General features: G+C 39.4%; 4 protein-coding genes across 5 annotated transcripts in view; all 4 read right to left on the bottom strand.

The window, feature by feature from the left end:
* LOC124141756 (zinc finger protein 845-like) overlaps positions 1 to 17,740 on the bottom strand; it is a 47,411-nt gene that overhangs the window by 12,063 nt on the left and 17,608 nt on the right. The gene's annotated exons all lie outside the window — the stretch shown is intronic.
* Positions 862 to 2,421, bottom strand: LOC124141705 (zinc finger protein 468-like). The gene has a single exon (XM_046509768.2). The coding sequence runs from the start codon at positions 2,419 to 2,421 to the stop codon at positions 1,810 to 1,812; it is 612 nt and encodes a 203-aa protein (XP_046365724.2). The 3' UTR covers positions 862 to 1,809.
* On the bottom strand, positions 2,803 to 6,121 carry LOC124141757 (zinc finger protein 271-like). Its single transcript, XM_048385273.1, has one exon. The coding sequence runs from the start codon at positions 5,402 to 5,404 to the stop codon at positions 2,819 to 2,821; it is 2,586 nt and encodes an 861-aa protein (XP_048241230.1). The 5' UTR covers positions 5,405 to 6,121; the 3' UTR covers positions 2,803 to 2,818.
* On the bottom strand, positions 8,644 to 16,676 carry LOC124141758 (zinc finger protein 883-like). Of its 2 annotated transcripts, XM_048385276.1 has the most exons (2): positions 16,511 to 16,676; positions 8,644 to 10,727 (listed from the first exon to the last, which is right to left on the bottom strand). In XM_048385276.1, the coding sequence occupies exons 1-2, from the start codon at positions 16,673 to 16,675 to the stop codon at positions 9,252 to 9,254; spliced, it is 1,641 nt and encodes a 546-aa protein (XP_048241233.1). In that variant the 5' UTR covers position 16,676; the 3' UTR covers positions 8,644 to 9,251. The 2 variants fall into 2 exon arrangements, with proteins under 2 accessions (XP_048241233.1, XP_048241232.1); XM_048385275.1 differs by lacking the exon at positions 8,644 to 10,727 and having other exon boundaries at positions 13,971 to 16,676.

The following is a 17,740-nucleotide window of genomic DNA, read 5'->3' as shown; positions in this document are numbered from 1 at the left end:
TCCCTGAATCATATATGAGCTTCCTGATAGCCATTGAGTCCCTCCCACTGGAGTCCAGTTATTAATAAAAATAGGATTGGTTGGGTCAGTGTAGATTATCTTATTTTGTATTGCGAGTTTAACAGCTCTCCGAAGATTAATGCTTATCTTTGTTACCATACAACATATTACTCTCTCATGAATAGTGTCTACCAACATTAAGTTAACCGCAGAACACAGCGCTTATGTTCATACAGTTCCAGTTCATGTGTCAATAATATGCTGTACTTGTGGGTCAGTTGAATATTTTTAAGTTAAAAGGCCTTGTTTTTAAACAGCTTCTGATTTCTTACAACTTCAATCCCAGTAATATAACCGTATGTCCATTTTTCACTCCTATTGTTGTGTCTGTGTCAGCATCTTAACTCATGAAAAAAACCAAAAAAAACATTCCTTCTCCTCCAACAGCCTTCTGACCAGGCAAAACTCTTCTGTACAAATATGATTGGCCAGTCATCTACATCCCATGACCGATTTATAGGTCTTCACCCAATCTACAAGACAAATTGACTCTCTGTCCTTCGTCCTGAATGAATTCATCGTTAGTCTTTCAACTGTCCTCAATGTACTCAGCAACCTGAGGTAGAGAAATATCTACCTCACCACTAGAGACTGTCAGGCATCTCTAGACTTGATCTCTCAAGCTTTTCAAACAACATAGGCATCCGGTTTTTTATGTGTTTTATCACTCTCAAATACACGTAGACATGTTCCCTCTATGACCTTGTTGACATTATTACGGCTTGGGCATGTTACCTCCACGGCTTATCAACATCTCATGACAGCGTAGGCATGTGACCTCCACGACTTACCATCATTTCATATCTGCGTAGGCATGTTACCTATACGTCCTTTTCATCATTTTTTTATCTGCGTAGGCATGTTACCTCTACGTCCTTTTCATCATTTCTTATCTGCGTAGGCATGTTAAATACAACACATACTTAAAGGATATATCGAAGAGCCTGATAATATTTCTGATCCACTGTTAACTCTAATACTTTTCTGACCCGGACTTCCAATCTATAGAGAGAACCTCTCTGTTCAGCCGTGAGTTTCCGAATCCCCGCACCACTCCCGGACAACTCATAAAATACCCTTGATGATAATTTTATCTCCACCCATCGAAATAATGTTCCAAGTCATACCGAAATGACTCATACGCTCATTTCAACAGAAGCTATTTTCCAATCTCCAAATGGCAGATTCAGTTTGCGCTATCAAACTCTTCTTGTCTAAAATAACTCAGTTAACTTTCTAAATTCATCAGTCAATCAAACAAAGTTCATGAACCTAGGATGAAAGCCAGATACTATGTCAAAATGGTATTTACTAATTTACCAAGATATCCTTAATCAGATTCCAATCAAGCAATAATTCATACAATATTTGGTCACTCAAAGACTGATTATCCATACCATCTTTTCATTTGAATCAATAGAATCAATAACCTTTTGACCTCTTGGTTGAAGCCTCACCAAGTTGTCACCTCTCAGATGACCATTTCGTATTTTAACCAAAAGCCTGATAGAATGTCATAAACCTCATTTCAAATTAATATTAAAAACACTTTTTCCCCAAATACCCTGGTTATAACTGATCACGCATGCATTCACACACATGCTGAAACAACCCTATGACGTAATTACAAAACACTTACACCCACACTGGTTTTTCCATAATACTGCAACATACCCCTCACCCTCCACCCACCACAATCGATTTTCATGCATCCATATTCCAAAATAGACACACAGATCACTGATGCGGCTAGATTCCACTGTGAATCCTCATGTATCTCTGCAGATGACCTTGAAGTGTAAACGTTTTCTCACATTCAACACACTTATATGGCTTGATTCCACTGTGCATCCTCATGTGTGTCTTCAGAGCACTTGATTGTCTAAATGTTTTCTCACATTCAACACACTTATAAGGCTTGATTCCACTGTGCATCCTCATGTGTACCTGCAGATTACATGATCCTGCAAACGTTTTCTTACACACCATGCACTGATACGGCTTGATTCCACTGTGAATCCTCATGTGTCTCCTCAGAGCACTTAAATCTGCAAATGCTTTCCCACATTGAACACACTGATAAGGTTTGTCTCCACTGTGAATCCTCATGTGTCTCTGCAGATTACCTTGAAGTGAAAATGTTTTCTCACATTCAAAACACTTATAAGGCTTGATTCCACTGTGCATCCTCATGTGTGTCTGCAGAGAACCTGATAATGCAAAGGTTTTCTCACACACCATGCACTGATACAGCTTGATTCCACTGTGGATCCTCATGTGTGACTTCAGATGACTTGATTTTGTAATTGTTTTCTCACATTCAACACACTTATAAGGCTTGATTCCACTGTGCATCCTCATGTGTCTCTGCAGAGAACCTGATAATGCAAAAGGTTTTCTCACACACCATGCACTGATACAGCTTGATTCCACTGTGGATCCTCATGTGTGACTTCAGATGACTTGATTTTGTAATTGTTTTCTCACATTCAACACACTTATAAGGCTTGATTCCACTGTGCATCCTCATGTGTGTCTGCAGAGAACCTGATAATGCAAAGGTTTTCTCACACACCATGCACTGATACAGCTTGATTCCACTGTGGATCCTCATGTGTGACTTCATATGACTTGATTTTGTAATTGTTTTCTCACATTCAACACACTCATAAGGCTTGATTCCACTGTGCATCCTAATGTGTACCTGCAGAGTACATGATCCTGCAAACGTTTTCTTACACACCATGCACTGATGCAGTTAGATTCCACTGTGAATCCTCATGTGTGACTTCAGATGACTTGATTGTCTAAATGTTTTCGCACATTCAACACACTTATAAGGCTTGATTCCACTGTGCATCCTCATGTGTGTCTTCAGAGCACTTGAATGTCTAAATGTTTTCTCACATTCAACACACTTATAAGGCTTGATTCCAGTGTGCATCCTCATGTGTGACTTCAGATGACTTGATTGTCTAAATGTTTTCCCACATTCAACACACTTATAAGGCTTGATTCCACTGTGAATCCTCATGTGTGACTTCAGATAATTTGATTTTGTAAATGTTTTCTCACATTCAACACACTTATAAGCCTTGATTCCACTGTGAATCCTCATGTGTGTCTTCAGAGCACTTGATTGGCTAAATGTTTTCTCACATTCAACACACTTATATGGCTTGATTCCACTGTGAGTCCTCATGTGTGACTTTAGATGACTTGATTGTCTAAATGTTTTCTCACATTCAACACACTTATAAGGCTTGATTCCACTGTGCATCCTCATGTGTACCTGCAGAGTACATGATCCTGCAAATGTTTTCTTACACACGATGCACTGATGAGGCTTGATTCCACTGTGCATCCTCATGTGTGTCTGCAGAGAACCTGATTCTGCAAATGTTTTCTCACATTCAACACACTTATAAGGCTTGATTCCACTGTGCATCCTCATGTGTACCTGCAGATTACATGATCCTGCAAACGTTTTCTTACACACCATGCACTGATACGGCTTGATTCCACTGTGAATCCTCATGTGTCTCCTCAGAGCACTTAAATCTGCAAATGCTTTCCCACATTGAACACACTGATAAGGTTTGTCTCCACTGTGAATCCTCATGTGTCTCTGCAGATTACCTTGAAGTGAAAATGTTTTCTCACATTCAAAACACTTATAAGGCTTGATTCCACTGTGCATCCTCATGTGTGTCTGCAGAGAACCTGATAATGCAAAGGTTTTCTCACACACCATGCACTGATACGGCTTGATTCCAGTGTGAATCCTCATGTGTGTCTTCAGAGCACTTGATTGTCTAAATGTTTTCTCACATTCAACACACTTATAAGGCTTGATTCCACTGTGCATCCTCATGTGTACCTGCAGAGTACATGATCCTGCAAATGTTTTCTCACACACCATGCACTGATACGGCTTCATTCCACTGTGAATCCTCATGTGTGACTTCAGATGACTTGATTTTGTAAATTTTTTCTCACATTCAACACACTTATAAGGCTTGATTCCAGTGTGAATCCTCATGTGTGTCTGCAGAGACCATGATTCTGCAAACGTTTTCTCACACACCATGCACTGATACGGCTTGATTCCACTGTGAATCTTCATGTGTGACCTCAGAGCACTTGATCCTGTAAACGTTTTCTCACAATCAACACACTTATAAGGTTTAACTCCACTGTGTTTCCTCATGTGTGCCTGCAGAGCACATGATTGTGCAAATGTTTTCTCACACACCATGCACTGATAAGGTTTAATCCCACTGTGAATCATCATGTGTAACTTCAGATGACTTGATCGTGTAAATGATTTCTCACATTCAACACACTTGTAAGGCCTGATTCCGCTGTGAATATTCATGTGTGACTTCAGAGCACTTGATTGTGTAAATGTTTTCTCACATTCCTCACACTTATAAGGTTTAACTCCACTGTGTTTCCTCATGTGTGTCTGCAGAGTACATGATCGTGCAAGCGTCTTCTCACACACGATGCACAGATAAGGCTTGATTCCACTGTGAATCATCATGTGTGACCTCTGTGAACCAGATCGTGTAAACGTCTTCCCACATTCAACACATTTACATGGCTTGACTTCACTGTGACAAACGTTTTTCATATCACCTGATGTAATAAATGTTTTCCCTTTCTCACTACATATTTGAGACTCATCCCCACAATATTTATGTTTCTTGAGATCACCTGTTTCCAGCGTGTCAGTAACAGATTGTTTCTTGAGATCACCTGTTTCCAGGGTGTCAGTAACAGATTGTTTCTGGAGATCACCTGTTTCCAGTGTGTCAGTAACAGATTGTTTCTGGAGATCACCTGTTTCCTGCGTGTCAGTAACAGATTGTTCCTTGAGATCACCTGTTTCCAGCATGTCAGTAACAGATTGTTTCTGGAGATCACCTGTTTCCGGGGTGTCAGTGGCAGATTGTTTCTGGAGATCACCTGTTTCCAGCGTGTCAGTGGCAGATTGTTTCTGGAGATCACCTGTTTCCAGCGTGTCAGTAACAGATTGTTTCTGGAGATCACCTGTTTCCAGCGTGTCAGTAACAGATTGTTTCTGGAGATCACCTGTTTCCAGCATGTCAGTAACAGATTGTTTCTGGAGATCACCTGTTTCCAGCATGTCAGTAACAGATTGTTTCTGGAGATCACCTGTTTCCGGGGTGTCAGTAGCAGATTGTTTCTGGAGATCACCTGTTTCCAGCGTGTCAGTTACACATTGTTTCTGGAGATCCAGCAATACTCTCTCACCGTCCGTGATTACACATGTTTCAGTAAGAGAGACAGGATTCTGTGTTTGGCCTTGTATTTCCATTATATGCTTGAGTGTGTTGAGATGATTACTGAAAACATAAAGAAGTTGTCACTTTCCTTTTTCAAACTAATGCATTTGCTACAGATGTTTCCAAATAAAGCAACAAAACCCTTTCCCTATCCCAAAGAAAAAGAGTTGATTCACCGGTGACACCTGTCACAAACACATACAAAGGCAAGTCAATTGTTCACCTGAAAAAACACGGGAACATATGGTACATTTCAAATTAGGGAATTTCATCGGACATCATTCTTATCAAATTTGGAAATGTCCTCCACATGTCTACCATAAAACTTCTTGAAAGCTTTACTGAGGCCTTTAATGTTGTAACCTTGATCAAACAACTTCTGAGCAAGAGTCGTATGACCATGATGACTGTCTTTGAAATCTAGGTAGAAAGAGCATGATTGATTACATCTCAAATGTTGTGAAAAGTAAACACCAAAGGCTGGAGATGCTGGAATATTGCTCGACATGAACATGATGAAGGGAAAGTTGACTTTGGGAAAGCTGAAGTCATCCCTCTTGTAATACCATCTTGTGGAGAGTGTTTTGTCACTGTCAATCATTATGCATGGATCTAAATATTGAGACATGAGGCGGCCTCACTGGTCTCCTTTCCTCCTGGTTCTGGTGGGTAAATCAGTAGAAGGGATTTGGCTATTTGATTGTTATTGAACCATATCAGATCATCGATTTACCTGAAGCTTAAGTTAAACTTCGTGGCCAAATTACCTTGTTTTGACTTTGCCAATCTGAACAGAAATATGCATAAAGAAACAGATCCGCAAGGAGGGGAGCACAATTGGTGCCCATGGGTATGCCTACTTCTTGCCTAAATGTCTAATCCCCAAATGTTACGTAGATGTTATCAATGACGAAGTCCGGCATTTCACATGTCGTTTACTCAGTAAACTTCAGATGGCAATTCCTTTCATTTTTCACAAATTGTCCTGAACCTGAAATTGTGTTCACCACGTTTTGTAACAAAAGCCCTATTAATCAAAGAAGTTTTTCCTTAAGTTTGTCATGTGGGATAGTGTACAAAGTTGAAAAACCAAATGTCTTGACAGAATGGAACTTAGTTCTTTTCTGAGATTGCAAAAAGGCAAGCAAAGCTTTTGAGCTTTTGAAAAATCCACATGGTATGAATTCCACTTGTCTCAAATACTTTCTGTGGTGGTACATTTGCTGGACACAGCAATACATCTCTCTTTGTACAGATTTTTATGGAGCTTTGGAATCCAGTACAAAAGAGGAATGGACATGTCTTCAGGTTTTAGAGTCAAGTCAAACGTGGACAGTACTGATTTGTGGTTTTGGCAGATTTCTTCCTCAGTTAACATACTGGCCTTATATGTGGCATTATTTGATATGTCACTTATACCAAGTTCTTTGATCAAACAATTAATGTAGTGATGCTTACATACAATGGTTGTTATTATTATTATTATTATTATTATTATTATTACCGGTATAATTATTATTATTTGAGGCCTCGTCAGTGGGAGCTTCAAAATTTTCATGCAGGGAACACCACAACAATAACAACTAGGGCTGGGACCAAATACATTTTGATGATGATATTATATCTGATACTGTAAATGTCTCTCCACATTCAACACACCGATAACTTTTAGCGCAGTACTTAGGGTGACATGCTGACCATGCTGACGGTGTGATTTGAAATAAACTCAATAAACTTGATAAAGTCAATAAACCTGGATGTGTTGGAAAGTTATATACAAATGGTATGTTCCATAAAATTAATTAAAAACAAAGAATATATATATTTTTTTGGCCCGACATTTACAAACCAAAAAACATGATTGAAATTAATAGAAATGTCTTCCAAATTATTTGATATTTTGATCATAAATTTCAAAATGTAATAAAATATCAAATACCAAATATTAGTTTTACATATTACTTTTCAAATCCTGAGGCCAGATATCAGAACCAATGAGAGAGAGCTATCATGCCACCATTATTACGAATCAAAAGAGGTATTTGCCTCGTTATTATAATCATGATAATGGACGTTCACTGTATCCACTAAACCCAGTCTATAACTATGGGGGAGATAATGAGGCATAACTATTTCATTTTAAGTCATCACATTTGCTAAAATATGGATGCTAACAATTTGTCATTAAAATGGTAGTTTCATTCTATTTATTATGCATAGATTTAGTGACAATTGTGAGCTGATATGGAATATCTCTAACAAAATGTCTACGTCATCACATTTGCTAATATTTGGATGCTAACGAAATGTCTACATCATCACATTTGCTAATATTTGGATGCTAACGAAATGTCTATGCCATCACATTTGCTAATATTTGGATGCTAACGAAATGTCTACGTCATCACATTTGCTAATATTTGGATGCTAACGAAATGTCTACGTCATCACATTTGCTCATATTTGGATGCTAACGAAATGTCTACGTCATCACATTTGCTAATATTTGGATGCTAACGAAATGTCTATGCCATCACATTTGCTAATATTTGGATGCTAACGAAATGTCTACGTCATCACATTTGCTAATATTTGGATGCTAACAAAATGTCTACGCAATCACATTAGCTAATATTTGGATGCTAACGAAATGTCATTAATGTGGTCATTTAATTTTATATATCATGGATACAATCTTGTGACAATAGCGAGCTGACATGAAATATTAATAACGCACATATCTCTTTTGAAAATAGGATATGTGTCACTTCTTACATTTCGCCTATGTGACGACGTTCTTCATGTCTCGAAACAGCTTAAATGTTTTCCTTTACTAACAGTAACAATTGGTCTTATTCTCATGACATATACATTGCAATAGTAAAGTTTGAAAAGGCCAAGAGCATATTCTACACATCAGTTCTAGTGTCTATCTGCAGTAGATACATAAACAGCTGATAAAGTGTGTCCGCCAGGTTCCTTTGTCCAGTGGAGGTCGCTATTGTGGTGTCATTGCCTGGGTCAGTGAAGTGCCAAGAGCAGCCTACCTGTACAACCAGGCTAGTCGCCAGGAGAGAGAAATAGGGGTTGGGTCAAAAACAGATCAAAAGCTACGATCACTAACAAACGAGACACAACTCCGTAAGCAGACGTTATCAAATGATCTACCCTCAGTGACATTCGTGATCCTATCTTATAATCTGTGGCAGATCCTTACACTTGAGGCTGCCAGCTTTGAGATACATCAGCTTTTGAGCAAGGTACATTCATGTTTTCCCTTATAATACCGTTTATTGTCTTATAGTAGAATACAAGAACAAGAAGTTAATACAAGTATTGAGATGTCCATTGCTGTTCAAATGCAGTTATAATGACATTTACAGTTACATTTCAGTGGGTGAACAGTCAAACATACACTGACTATATAGAACATATAGGGCATATGATAAAAAAACATAAACACACATAAACACACACACACACACACACACAGCCATCACATATCACTCATGCATTCACACACATGCTGAAACAACCCTAAGACGTAATTACACATCCCCCCCATCCCTCCACCACCCACCAGCCGAAACACTTACACCAATGCTGGTAGTTCCATGATACTGGTACATATTTACACATCACCCCCATCCCTCCACCACCCACCAGCCGAAACACTTACACCAATGCTGGTATTTCCTTAATACTGGTACATAATTACACATATCCCTCTACCATGTCTACCTCCCCAATCTAGATTTTCACGCATCCATATTCCAAAATAGACACACAGATCACTGATGTGGCTTGTTTTCACTGTGAATCCTCATGTGTGTCGTCAGTTGACCTGATAGGGTAAATGTTTTCTCACATTGAACACACTTATAAGGCCTTTTTTCCACTGTGCATCCTCATGTGTGTCTGCAGAGAACCTGATTCTGCAAATGTTTTCTCACACACCATGCACTGATAAGGCTTGATTCCACTGTGAGTCCTCATGTGTCTCTGCAGAGAACCTTGAAGTGTAAATGTTTTCTCACACACCATGCACTGATAAGGCTTGATACCAATGTGAATCCTCATATGGGTCTTCAGAGTAGATGATTGTGTAAATGTTTTCTCACACACGGTGCACTGATGAGGCTTGATTCCACTGTGAATCAGCATGTGTGACTGCAAGCTACTTGACTGTGTAAATGCTTTCCCACATTCAACACACTGATGAGGCTTGATTCCACTGTGAATAAGCATGTGTGACTGCAGGCCATTTGACTGTGTAAATACTTTCCCACATTCAACACACTGATGAGGCTTGATTCCACTGTGAATCCTCATGTGTGAGTGCAAGATACTTGACTGTGTAAATACTTTCCGACATTCAACACACTGATATGGTTTGATTCCAGTGTGAATCCTCATGTGTGACTGGAGAGTACCTGATGCTGTAAATGTTTTCTCACACACGGTGCACTGATAAGGCTTGATTCCACTGTGAATCCTCATGTGTGACTGCATCTCACATGACTGTGTAAATACTTTCCCACATTCAACACACTGATAAGGTTTGATTCCAGTGTGAATCCTCATGTGTGTCTTCAGATTACCTGATTCTGTAAATGTTTTCTCACACACGATGCACTGATAAGGCTTGATTCCACTGTGAATCCTCATGTGTGACTGCAGATTACCTGATCGTGTAAATGTCTTCCCACATTCAACACACTTATGAGGCTTCACTTCACTGTGACAAAAGGTGTGCTTTTTCATATCACCTGATTTAATGAATGTGTTCCCGTTCTCACTACACGTTTGAGACTGCTTTGCTTGACCTCCACAAGATTTATGTTTCTTGAGATCACCTGTTTCCAGCGTGTCAGCAGCAGATTGTTTCTGGAGATCACCTGTTTCCAGGGTGTTGGTAACAGATTGTTTCTGCAGATCACCTGTTTCCAGGGTGTCAGCAACACATTTTTTCTGGAGATCACCTGTTTCCAGCGTGTCAGTAACACATTGTTTCTGGAGATCACCTGTTTCCTGCGTGTCAGTAACAGATTGTTCCTTGAGATCACCTGTTTCCAGGGTGTCAGTAACAGATTGTTTCTGGAGATCACCTGTTTCCAGCATTTCAGTAACAGATTGTTTCTGGAGATCGCCTGTTTCCAGCGTGTCAGTAACACATTGTTTCTGGAGATCGCCTGTTTCCAGCGTGTCAGTAACAGATTGTTTCTGGAGATCACCTGTTTCCAGCATGTCAGTAACAGATTGTTTCTGGAGATCACCTGTTTCCAGCGTGTCAGTAACAGATTGTTTCTGGAGATCACTTGTTTCCAGCGTGTCAGTAACAGATTGTTTCTGGAGATCCAGCAATACTCTCTCACCATCCGTGATTACACATGTTTCAGTAAGAGAGACAGGATTCTGTGTTTGGCCTTGTATTTCCATTATATGCTTGTGTGTGTTGAGATGATTACTGAAAACACAAAGAAGTTGTCACTTTCCTTTGCAAATTAATGCATTTTCTACAGTTTTTTCCATATATAGCGACAAAACCCTTTCCATATCCAAAAGAAAAAGAGTTGATAATACGACTCCGACTATATCATGAGCATGTGTTTATGAATCACCGTCAATTAGTAATGATACCAGGTGTTCTCGAAAAGGTGAGCGCCTCCTTTCCCACCGGTGACACCTGTCACAAACACATGCAGAGGCAAGTCAATTGTTCACCTGAAAAAAACATGGGAACATATGATACAAGTCAAAATAGGGAATTTCATCGGACATCATTCTTCTCAAATTTGGAAATGTCCTCCACATGTCTGCCATAAAACTTCTTGAAAGCTTTACTGAGGCCTTTAATGTTGTAACCTTGATCAAACAACTTCTGACAAGAGTCGCATGACCATGATGACTGTCTTTGAAATCTAGGTGGAAAGAGCATGCTTGATTATATCTCAAATGTTGTGAAAAGTAAACACCAAAGGCTGGAGCTGCTGGAATATTGCTCGACATGAAAATGATGAAGGGAAAGTTGACTTTGGGAAAGTTGAAGTCATCTCTCTTGTCATACCGTCTTGTGGAGAGTGTTTTGTCACTGTCAATCTTTATGCATGGATCTAAATATTGAGACGGATGAGGCGGCCTCACTGGTCTCCTTTCTTCCTGGTTCAGGTGGGTAAATCAGTAGAAGGGATTTGGCTATTTGATAGTTATTGAACCATATCAGATCATCGATATACCTGAAGCTTAAGTTAAACTTCATGGCCAAATAACCTTGTTTTGACTTTGCCAATCTGAACAGAAATATGCATAAAGAAACAGATCCGCAAGGAGGGGAGCACAATTGGTGCCCACGGGTATGCCTACGTCTTGCCTAAATGTCTAATCCCCAGATTTTATGTAGATGTTATCAATGAGGAAGTCCGGCATTTCACATATCGTTTTCTCTGTAAACTTTAGATGGCATTTCCTTTCATTTTTCACAAATTGTCCTGAACCTGAAATTGTGTTCACCACGTTTTGTAACAAAGGCCCTATTAATCAAAGAAGTTTTTCCTTAAGTTTGTCATGTGGGATAGTAGTGTACAAAGTTGAAAAACCAAATGTCTTGACAGATTGGAACTTAGTTCTTTTCTGAGATTGCAAAAAGGCAAGCAAAGCTTTTGAGCTTTTGAAAAATCCACATGGTATGAATTCCACTTGTCTCAAATACTTTCTGTGGTGGTACATTTGCTGGACACAGCAATACATCTCTCTTTGTACAGATTTTTATGGAGCTTTGGAATCCAGTACACAAGAGGAATGGACATGTCTTCAGGTTTTAGAGTCAAGTCAAAAGTGGACAGTACTGATTTGTGGTCTTGGCAGATTTCTTCCTCAGTTAACATACTGGCCTTATATGTGGCATTATTTGATATGTCACTTATACCAAGTTCTTTGATCAAACAATTAATGTAGTGATGCTTACATACAATGGTTGTTATTATTATTATTATTATTATTATTATTACCAGTATAATTATTATTATTTGAGGCCTCGTCAGTGGGAGCTTCAAAATTTTCATGTAGGGAACACCACCACAATAACAACAAGGGCTGGGACCAAATACATTTTGATGATGATATTATACCTGATACTGTAAATGTCTCTCCACATTCAACACACCGATAACTTTTAGCGCAGTACTTAGGGTGACATGCTGACCATGCTGACGATGTGATTTGAAATAAACTCAATAAACTTGATAAAGTCAATAAACCTGGATGTGTTGGAAAGTTATATACAAATGGTATGTTCCATAAAATTAATTAAAAACAAAGAATATATATATTTTTTTGGCCCGACATTTACAAACCAAAAAACATGATTGAAATTAGTAGAAATGTCTTCCAAATTATTTGATCTTTTGATCATAAATTTCAAAATGTAATAAAATATCAAATACAAAATATTAGTTTTACATATTACTTTTCAAATCCTGAGGCCAGATATCAGAACCAATGAGAGAGAGCTATCATGCCACCATTATTACGAATCAAAAGAGGTATTTGCCTCGTTATTATAATCATGATAATGGACGTTCACTGTATCCACCAAACCCAGTATATAACTATGGGGGAGATAATGAGGCATAACTATTTCATTTTAAGTCATCACATTTGCTAAAATATGGATGCTAACAATTTGTCATTAAAGTGGTCGTTTCATTCTATTTATTATGCATAGATTTAGTGACAGTTGTGAGCTGATATGGAATATCTCTAACAAAATGTCTACGTCATCACATTTGCTAATATTTGGATGCTAACGAAATGTCTACGTCATCACATTTGCTAATATTTGGATGCTAACGAAATGTCTATGCCATCACATTTGCTAATATTTGGATGCTAACGAAATGTCTACATCATCACATTTGCTAATATTTGGATGCTAACGAAATGTCTACGCCATCACATTCGCTAATATTTGGATGCTAACGAAATGTCATTAATGTGGTCATTTAATTTTATATATCATGGATACAATCTTGTGACAATAGCGAGCTGACATGAAATATTAACGCACATATCTCTTTTGAAAATAGGATATGTGTCACTTCTTACATTTCGCCTATGTGACGACGTTCTTCATGTCTCGAAACAGCTTAAATGTTTTCCTTTACTAACAGTAACAATTGGTCTTATTCTCATGACATATACATTGCAATAGTAAAGTTTGAAAAGGCCAAGAGCATATTCTAAACATGAGTTCTAGCGTCTCTCTGCAGTAGATACATAAACAGCTGATAAAGTGTGTCCGCCAGGTTCCTTTGTCCAGTGGAGGTCGCTATTGTGGTGTCATTGCCTGGGTCAGTGAAGTGCCAAGAGCAGCCTACCTGTACAACCAGGCTAGTCACCAGGAGAGAGAAATAGGGGTTGGGTCAAAAACAGATTAAAAGCTACGATCACTAACAAACGAGACACAACTTCGTAAGCAGACGTTATCAAATGAACTACCCTCAGTGACATTCGTGATCCTATCTATAATCTGTGGCAGATCCTTACACTTGAGGCTGCCAGCTTTGAGATACATCAGCTTTTGAGCAAGGTACATTCATGTTTTCCCTTATAATACCGTTTATTGTCTTATAGTAGAATACAAGAACAAGAAGTTAATACAAGTATTGAGATGTCCATTGCTGTTCAAATGCAGTTATAATGACATTTACAGTTACATTTCAGTGGGTGAACAGTCAAACATACACTGACTATATAGAACATATAGGGCATATGATAAAAACACATAAACACACATAAACACACAAAAACACACACACACACACACACACACACACACACACACACACACACACACACACACACACAAAAACAAACACACAGCCATCACATATCACTCATGCATTCACACACATGCTGAAACAACCCTAAGACGTAATTACACATCCCCCCCCATCCCTCCACCAGCCCACATCCATCCACCAGCTGAAACACTTACACCAATGCTGGTAGTTCCATGATACTGGTACATAATTACACATCACCCCCATCCCTCCACCAGCCCACCTCCACCCACCAGCCAAAACACTTACACCAATGCTGGTAGTTCCATGATACTGGTACATATTTACACATCACCCCCATCCCTCCACCCACCAGCCGAAACACTTACACCAATGCTGGTAGTTCCATGATACTGGTACATAATTACACATATCCCTCTACCATGTCTACCTCCCCAATCTAGATTTTCACGCATCCATATTCCAAAATAGACACACAGATCACTGATGTGGCTCGATTTCACTGTGAATCCTCATGTGTGTCGTCAGTTGACCTGATTGGGTAAATGATTTCTCACATTCAACACACTTATAAGGCCTGATTCCACTGTGCATCCTCATGTGTGTCTGCAGAGAACCTGATTCTGCAAATGTTTTCTCACACACCATGCACTGATAAGGCTTGATTCCACTGTGAATCCTCATATGGATCTTCAGATTACCTAATTCTGCAAAAGTTTTCTCACATTGAACACACTGATAAGGTTTGTCTCCACTGTGAATCCTCATGTGTCTCTGCAGAGTAATTAAATCTGCAAATGCTTTCCCACACTGAACACACTGATAAGGTTTGTCTCCACTGTGAATCCTCATGTGTCTCTGCAGAGTACATGGAAGTGTAAATGTTTTCTCACACACCATGCACTGATAAGGCTTGATTCCACTGTGAGTCCTCATGTGTCTCTGCAGAGTACCTTGAACTGTAAATGTTTTCTCACACATGGTGCACTGATAAGGCTTGATTCCACTGTGAATACTCATGTGTGACTGCAGGCTACTTGACTTTGTAAATACCTTCCCACATTCAACACACTGATAAGGCTTGATTACACTATGAATCCTCATGTGTTTCCGCAGAATACATGGAAGTGTAAATTTTTTCTCGCATACAGTGCACTGATAGGGCTTGATTCCACTGTGAGTATTCATGTGTGACTGCAAGCTACTTGACTGTGTAAATGCTTTCCCACATTCAACACACTGATGAGGCTTGATTCCACTGTGAATCCTCATGTGTGATTGCAAGCTACTTGACTGTGTAAATGCTTTCCCACATTCAACACACTGATAAGGCTTGATACCAGTGTGAATGAGCATGTGTGACTGCAGGCCATTTGACTGTGTAAATACTTTCCCACATTCAACACACTGATAAGGCTTGATTCCAGTGTGAATCCTCATGTGTTTCTGCAGATGACCTGATTGTGTAAATGTTTTCTCACACACGGTGCACTGATAAGGCTTGATTCCACTGTGAATCCTCATGTGTGACTGCAGCTCACTTGCCCTTATAAATGCTTTCCCACATTCAACACATTGATGAGGCTTGATTCCACTGTGAATCCTCATGTGTGTATGCAGGCCACCTGACTGTGTAAATACTTTCCCACATTCAACACACTGATAAGGTTTGATTCCAGTGTGAATCCTCATGTGTGACTTGAGAGTACCTGATCGTGTAAATGTTTTCTCACACACGGTGCACTGATAAGGCTTGATTCCACTGTGATTCAGCATGTGTGTCTGCAGCTCACTTGACCTTTTAAATGCTTTCCCACATTCAACACATTGATCAGGCTTGATTCCACTGTGAATCCTCATGTGTGACTTCAGAGCACTTGATAGTGTAAATGCTTTGCCACATTCAACACACTGATAAGGCTTGATTCCACCGTGAAGTCTCATGTGTTTCTGGAGAGTACCTGATTCTGTAAATGTTTTCTCACATACGATGCACTGACAAGGCTTGATTCCACTGTGAATCCTCATATGTGTCTTCAGATGACCTGATTGTGTAAATGTTTTCTCACACACAATGCATTGATAAGGCTTGATTCCACTGTGAATTCTCATGTGTGACTGCAGATTACCTGATCGTGTAAATGTCTTCCCACATTCAACACACTTATGAGGCTTGACTTCACTATGACAAAAGGTGTGCTTTTTCATATCACCAGACTTAATGAATGTTTTCCCGTTCTCACTACACGTTTGAGACTGCTTTGCTTGACCTCCACAAGATTTATGTTTCTTGAGATCACCTGTTTCCAGGGTGTCAGTAACAGATTTTTTCTTGAGATCACCTGTTTCCAGCGTGTCAGTAACAGATTGTTCCTTGAGATCACCTGTTTCCAGGGTGTCAGTAACAGATTGTTTCTGGAGATCACCTGTTTCCAGCATGTCAGTAACAGATTGTTTCTGGAGATCACCTGTTTCAAGCGTGTCAGTAACAGATTGTTTCATGAGATCACCTGTTTCCAGCGTGTCAGTAACACATTGTTTCTGGAGATCACCTGTTTCCAGCGTGTCAGTAACAGATTGTTTCTGGAGATCACCTGTTTCCAGCGTGTCAGTAACAGATTGTTCCTTGAGATCACCTGTTTCCAGCGTGTCAGTAACAGATTGTTTCTGGAGATCACCTGTTTCCAGGGTGTCAGTAACAGATTGTTTCTGGAGATCACCTGTTTCCAGGGTGTCAGTAACAGATTGTTTCATGAGATCACCTGTTTCCAGCGTGTCAGTAACAGATTGTTTCTGGAGATCACCTGTTTCCAGCGTGTCAGTAACAGATTGTTTCTTGAGATCACCTGTTTCCAGCGTGTCAGTAACAGATTGTTTCTGGAGATCACCTGTTTCCGGGGTGTCAGTAACACATTGTTTCTGGAGATCACCTGTTTCCAGCGTGTCAGTAACAGATTGTTTCTGGAGATCCAGCAATACTCTCTCACCATCCGTGATTACACATGTTTCAGTAAGAGAGACAGGATTCTGTGTTTGGCCTTGTATTTCCATTATATGCTTGTGTGTGTTGAGATGTTTACTGAAAACACAAAGAAGTTGTCACTTTCCTTTGCAAATTAATGCATTCTCTACAGTTTTTTCCATATATAGCGACAAAACCCTTTCCATATCCAAAAGAAAAAGAGTTGATAGTACGACTCCGACTATATCATGAGCATGTGTTTATGAATCACCGTCAAATAGTAATGATACCAGGTGTTCTCGAAAAGGTGAGTGCCTCCTGCCCCACCAGTGACACCTGTCACAAACACATGCAGAGGCAAGTCAATTGTTCACCTGAAAAAAACATGGGAACATATGATACAAGTCAAAATAGGGAATTTCATCGGACATCAAATCTGGAAATGTCCTCCACATGTCTACCATAAAACTTCTTGAAAGCTTTACTGAGGCCTTTAATGTTGTAACCTTGATCAAACAACTTCTGACAAGAGTCGCATGACCATGATGACTGTCTTTGAAATCTAGGTAGAAAGAGCATGATTGATTATATCTCAAATGTTGTGA

This window comes from Haliotis rufescens, unplaced genomic scaffold (assembly GCF_023055435.1).
Source record: "Haliotis rufescens isolate VD_foot unplaced genomic scaffold, xgHalRufe1.0.p SCAF_56, whole genome shotgun sequence".
Lineage (NCBI taxonomy): Eukaryota > Metazoa > Mollusca > Gastropoda > Lepetellida > Haliotidae > Haliotis > Haliotis rufescens.
This window is presented reverse-complemented; position numbering and strand designations above follow the sequence as displayed.

Coding starts and splice junctions, on each gene's coding strand:
- LOC124141758 (XM_048385275.1), bottom strand. CDS start 16,675: ATGAAACAATCTGTTACTGACACGCTTGAAACAGGTGATCTCCAGAAA.
- LOC124141705 (XM_046509768.2), bottom strand. CDS start 2,421: ATGAGGATGCACAGTGGAATCAAGCCTTATAAGTGTGTTGAATGTGAG.
- LOC124141757 (XM_048385273.1), bottom strand. CDS start 5,404: ATGGAAATACAAGGCCAAACACAGAATCCTGTCTCTCTTACTGAAACA.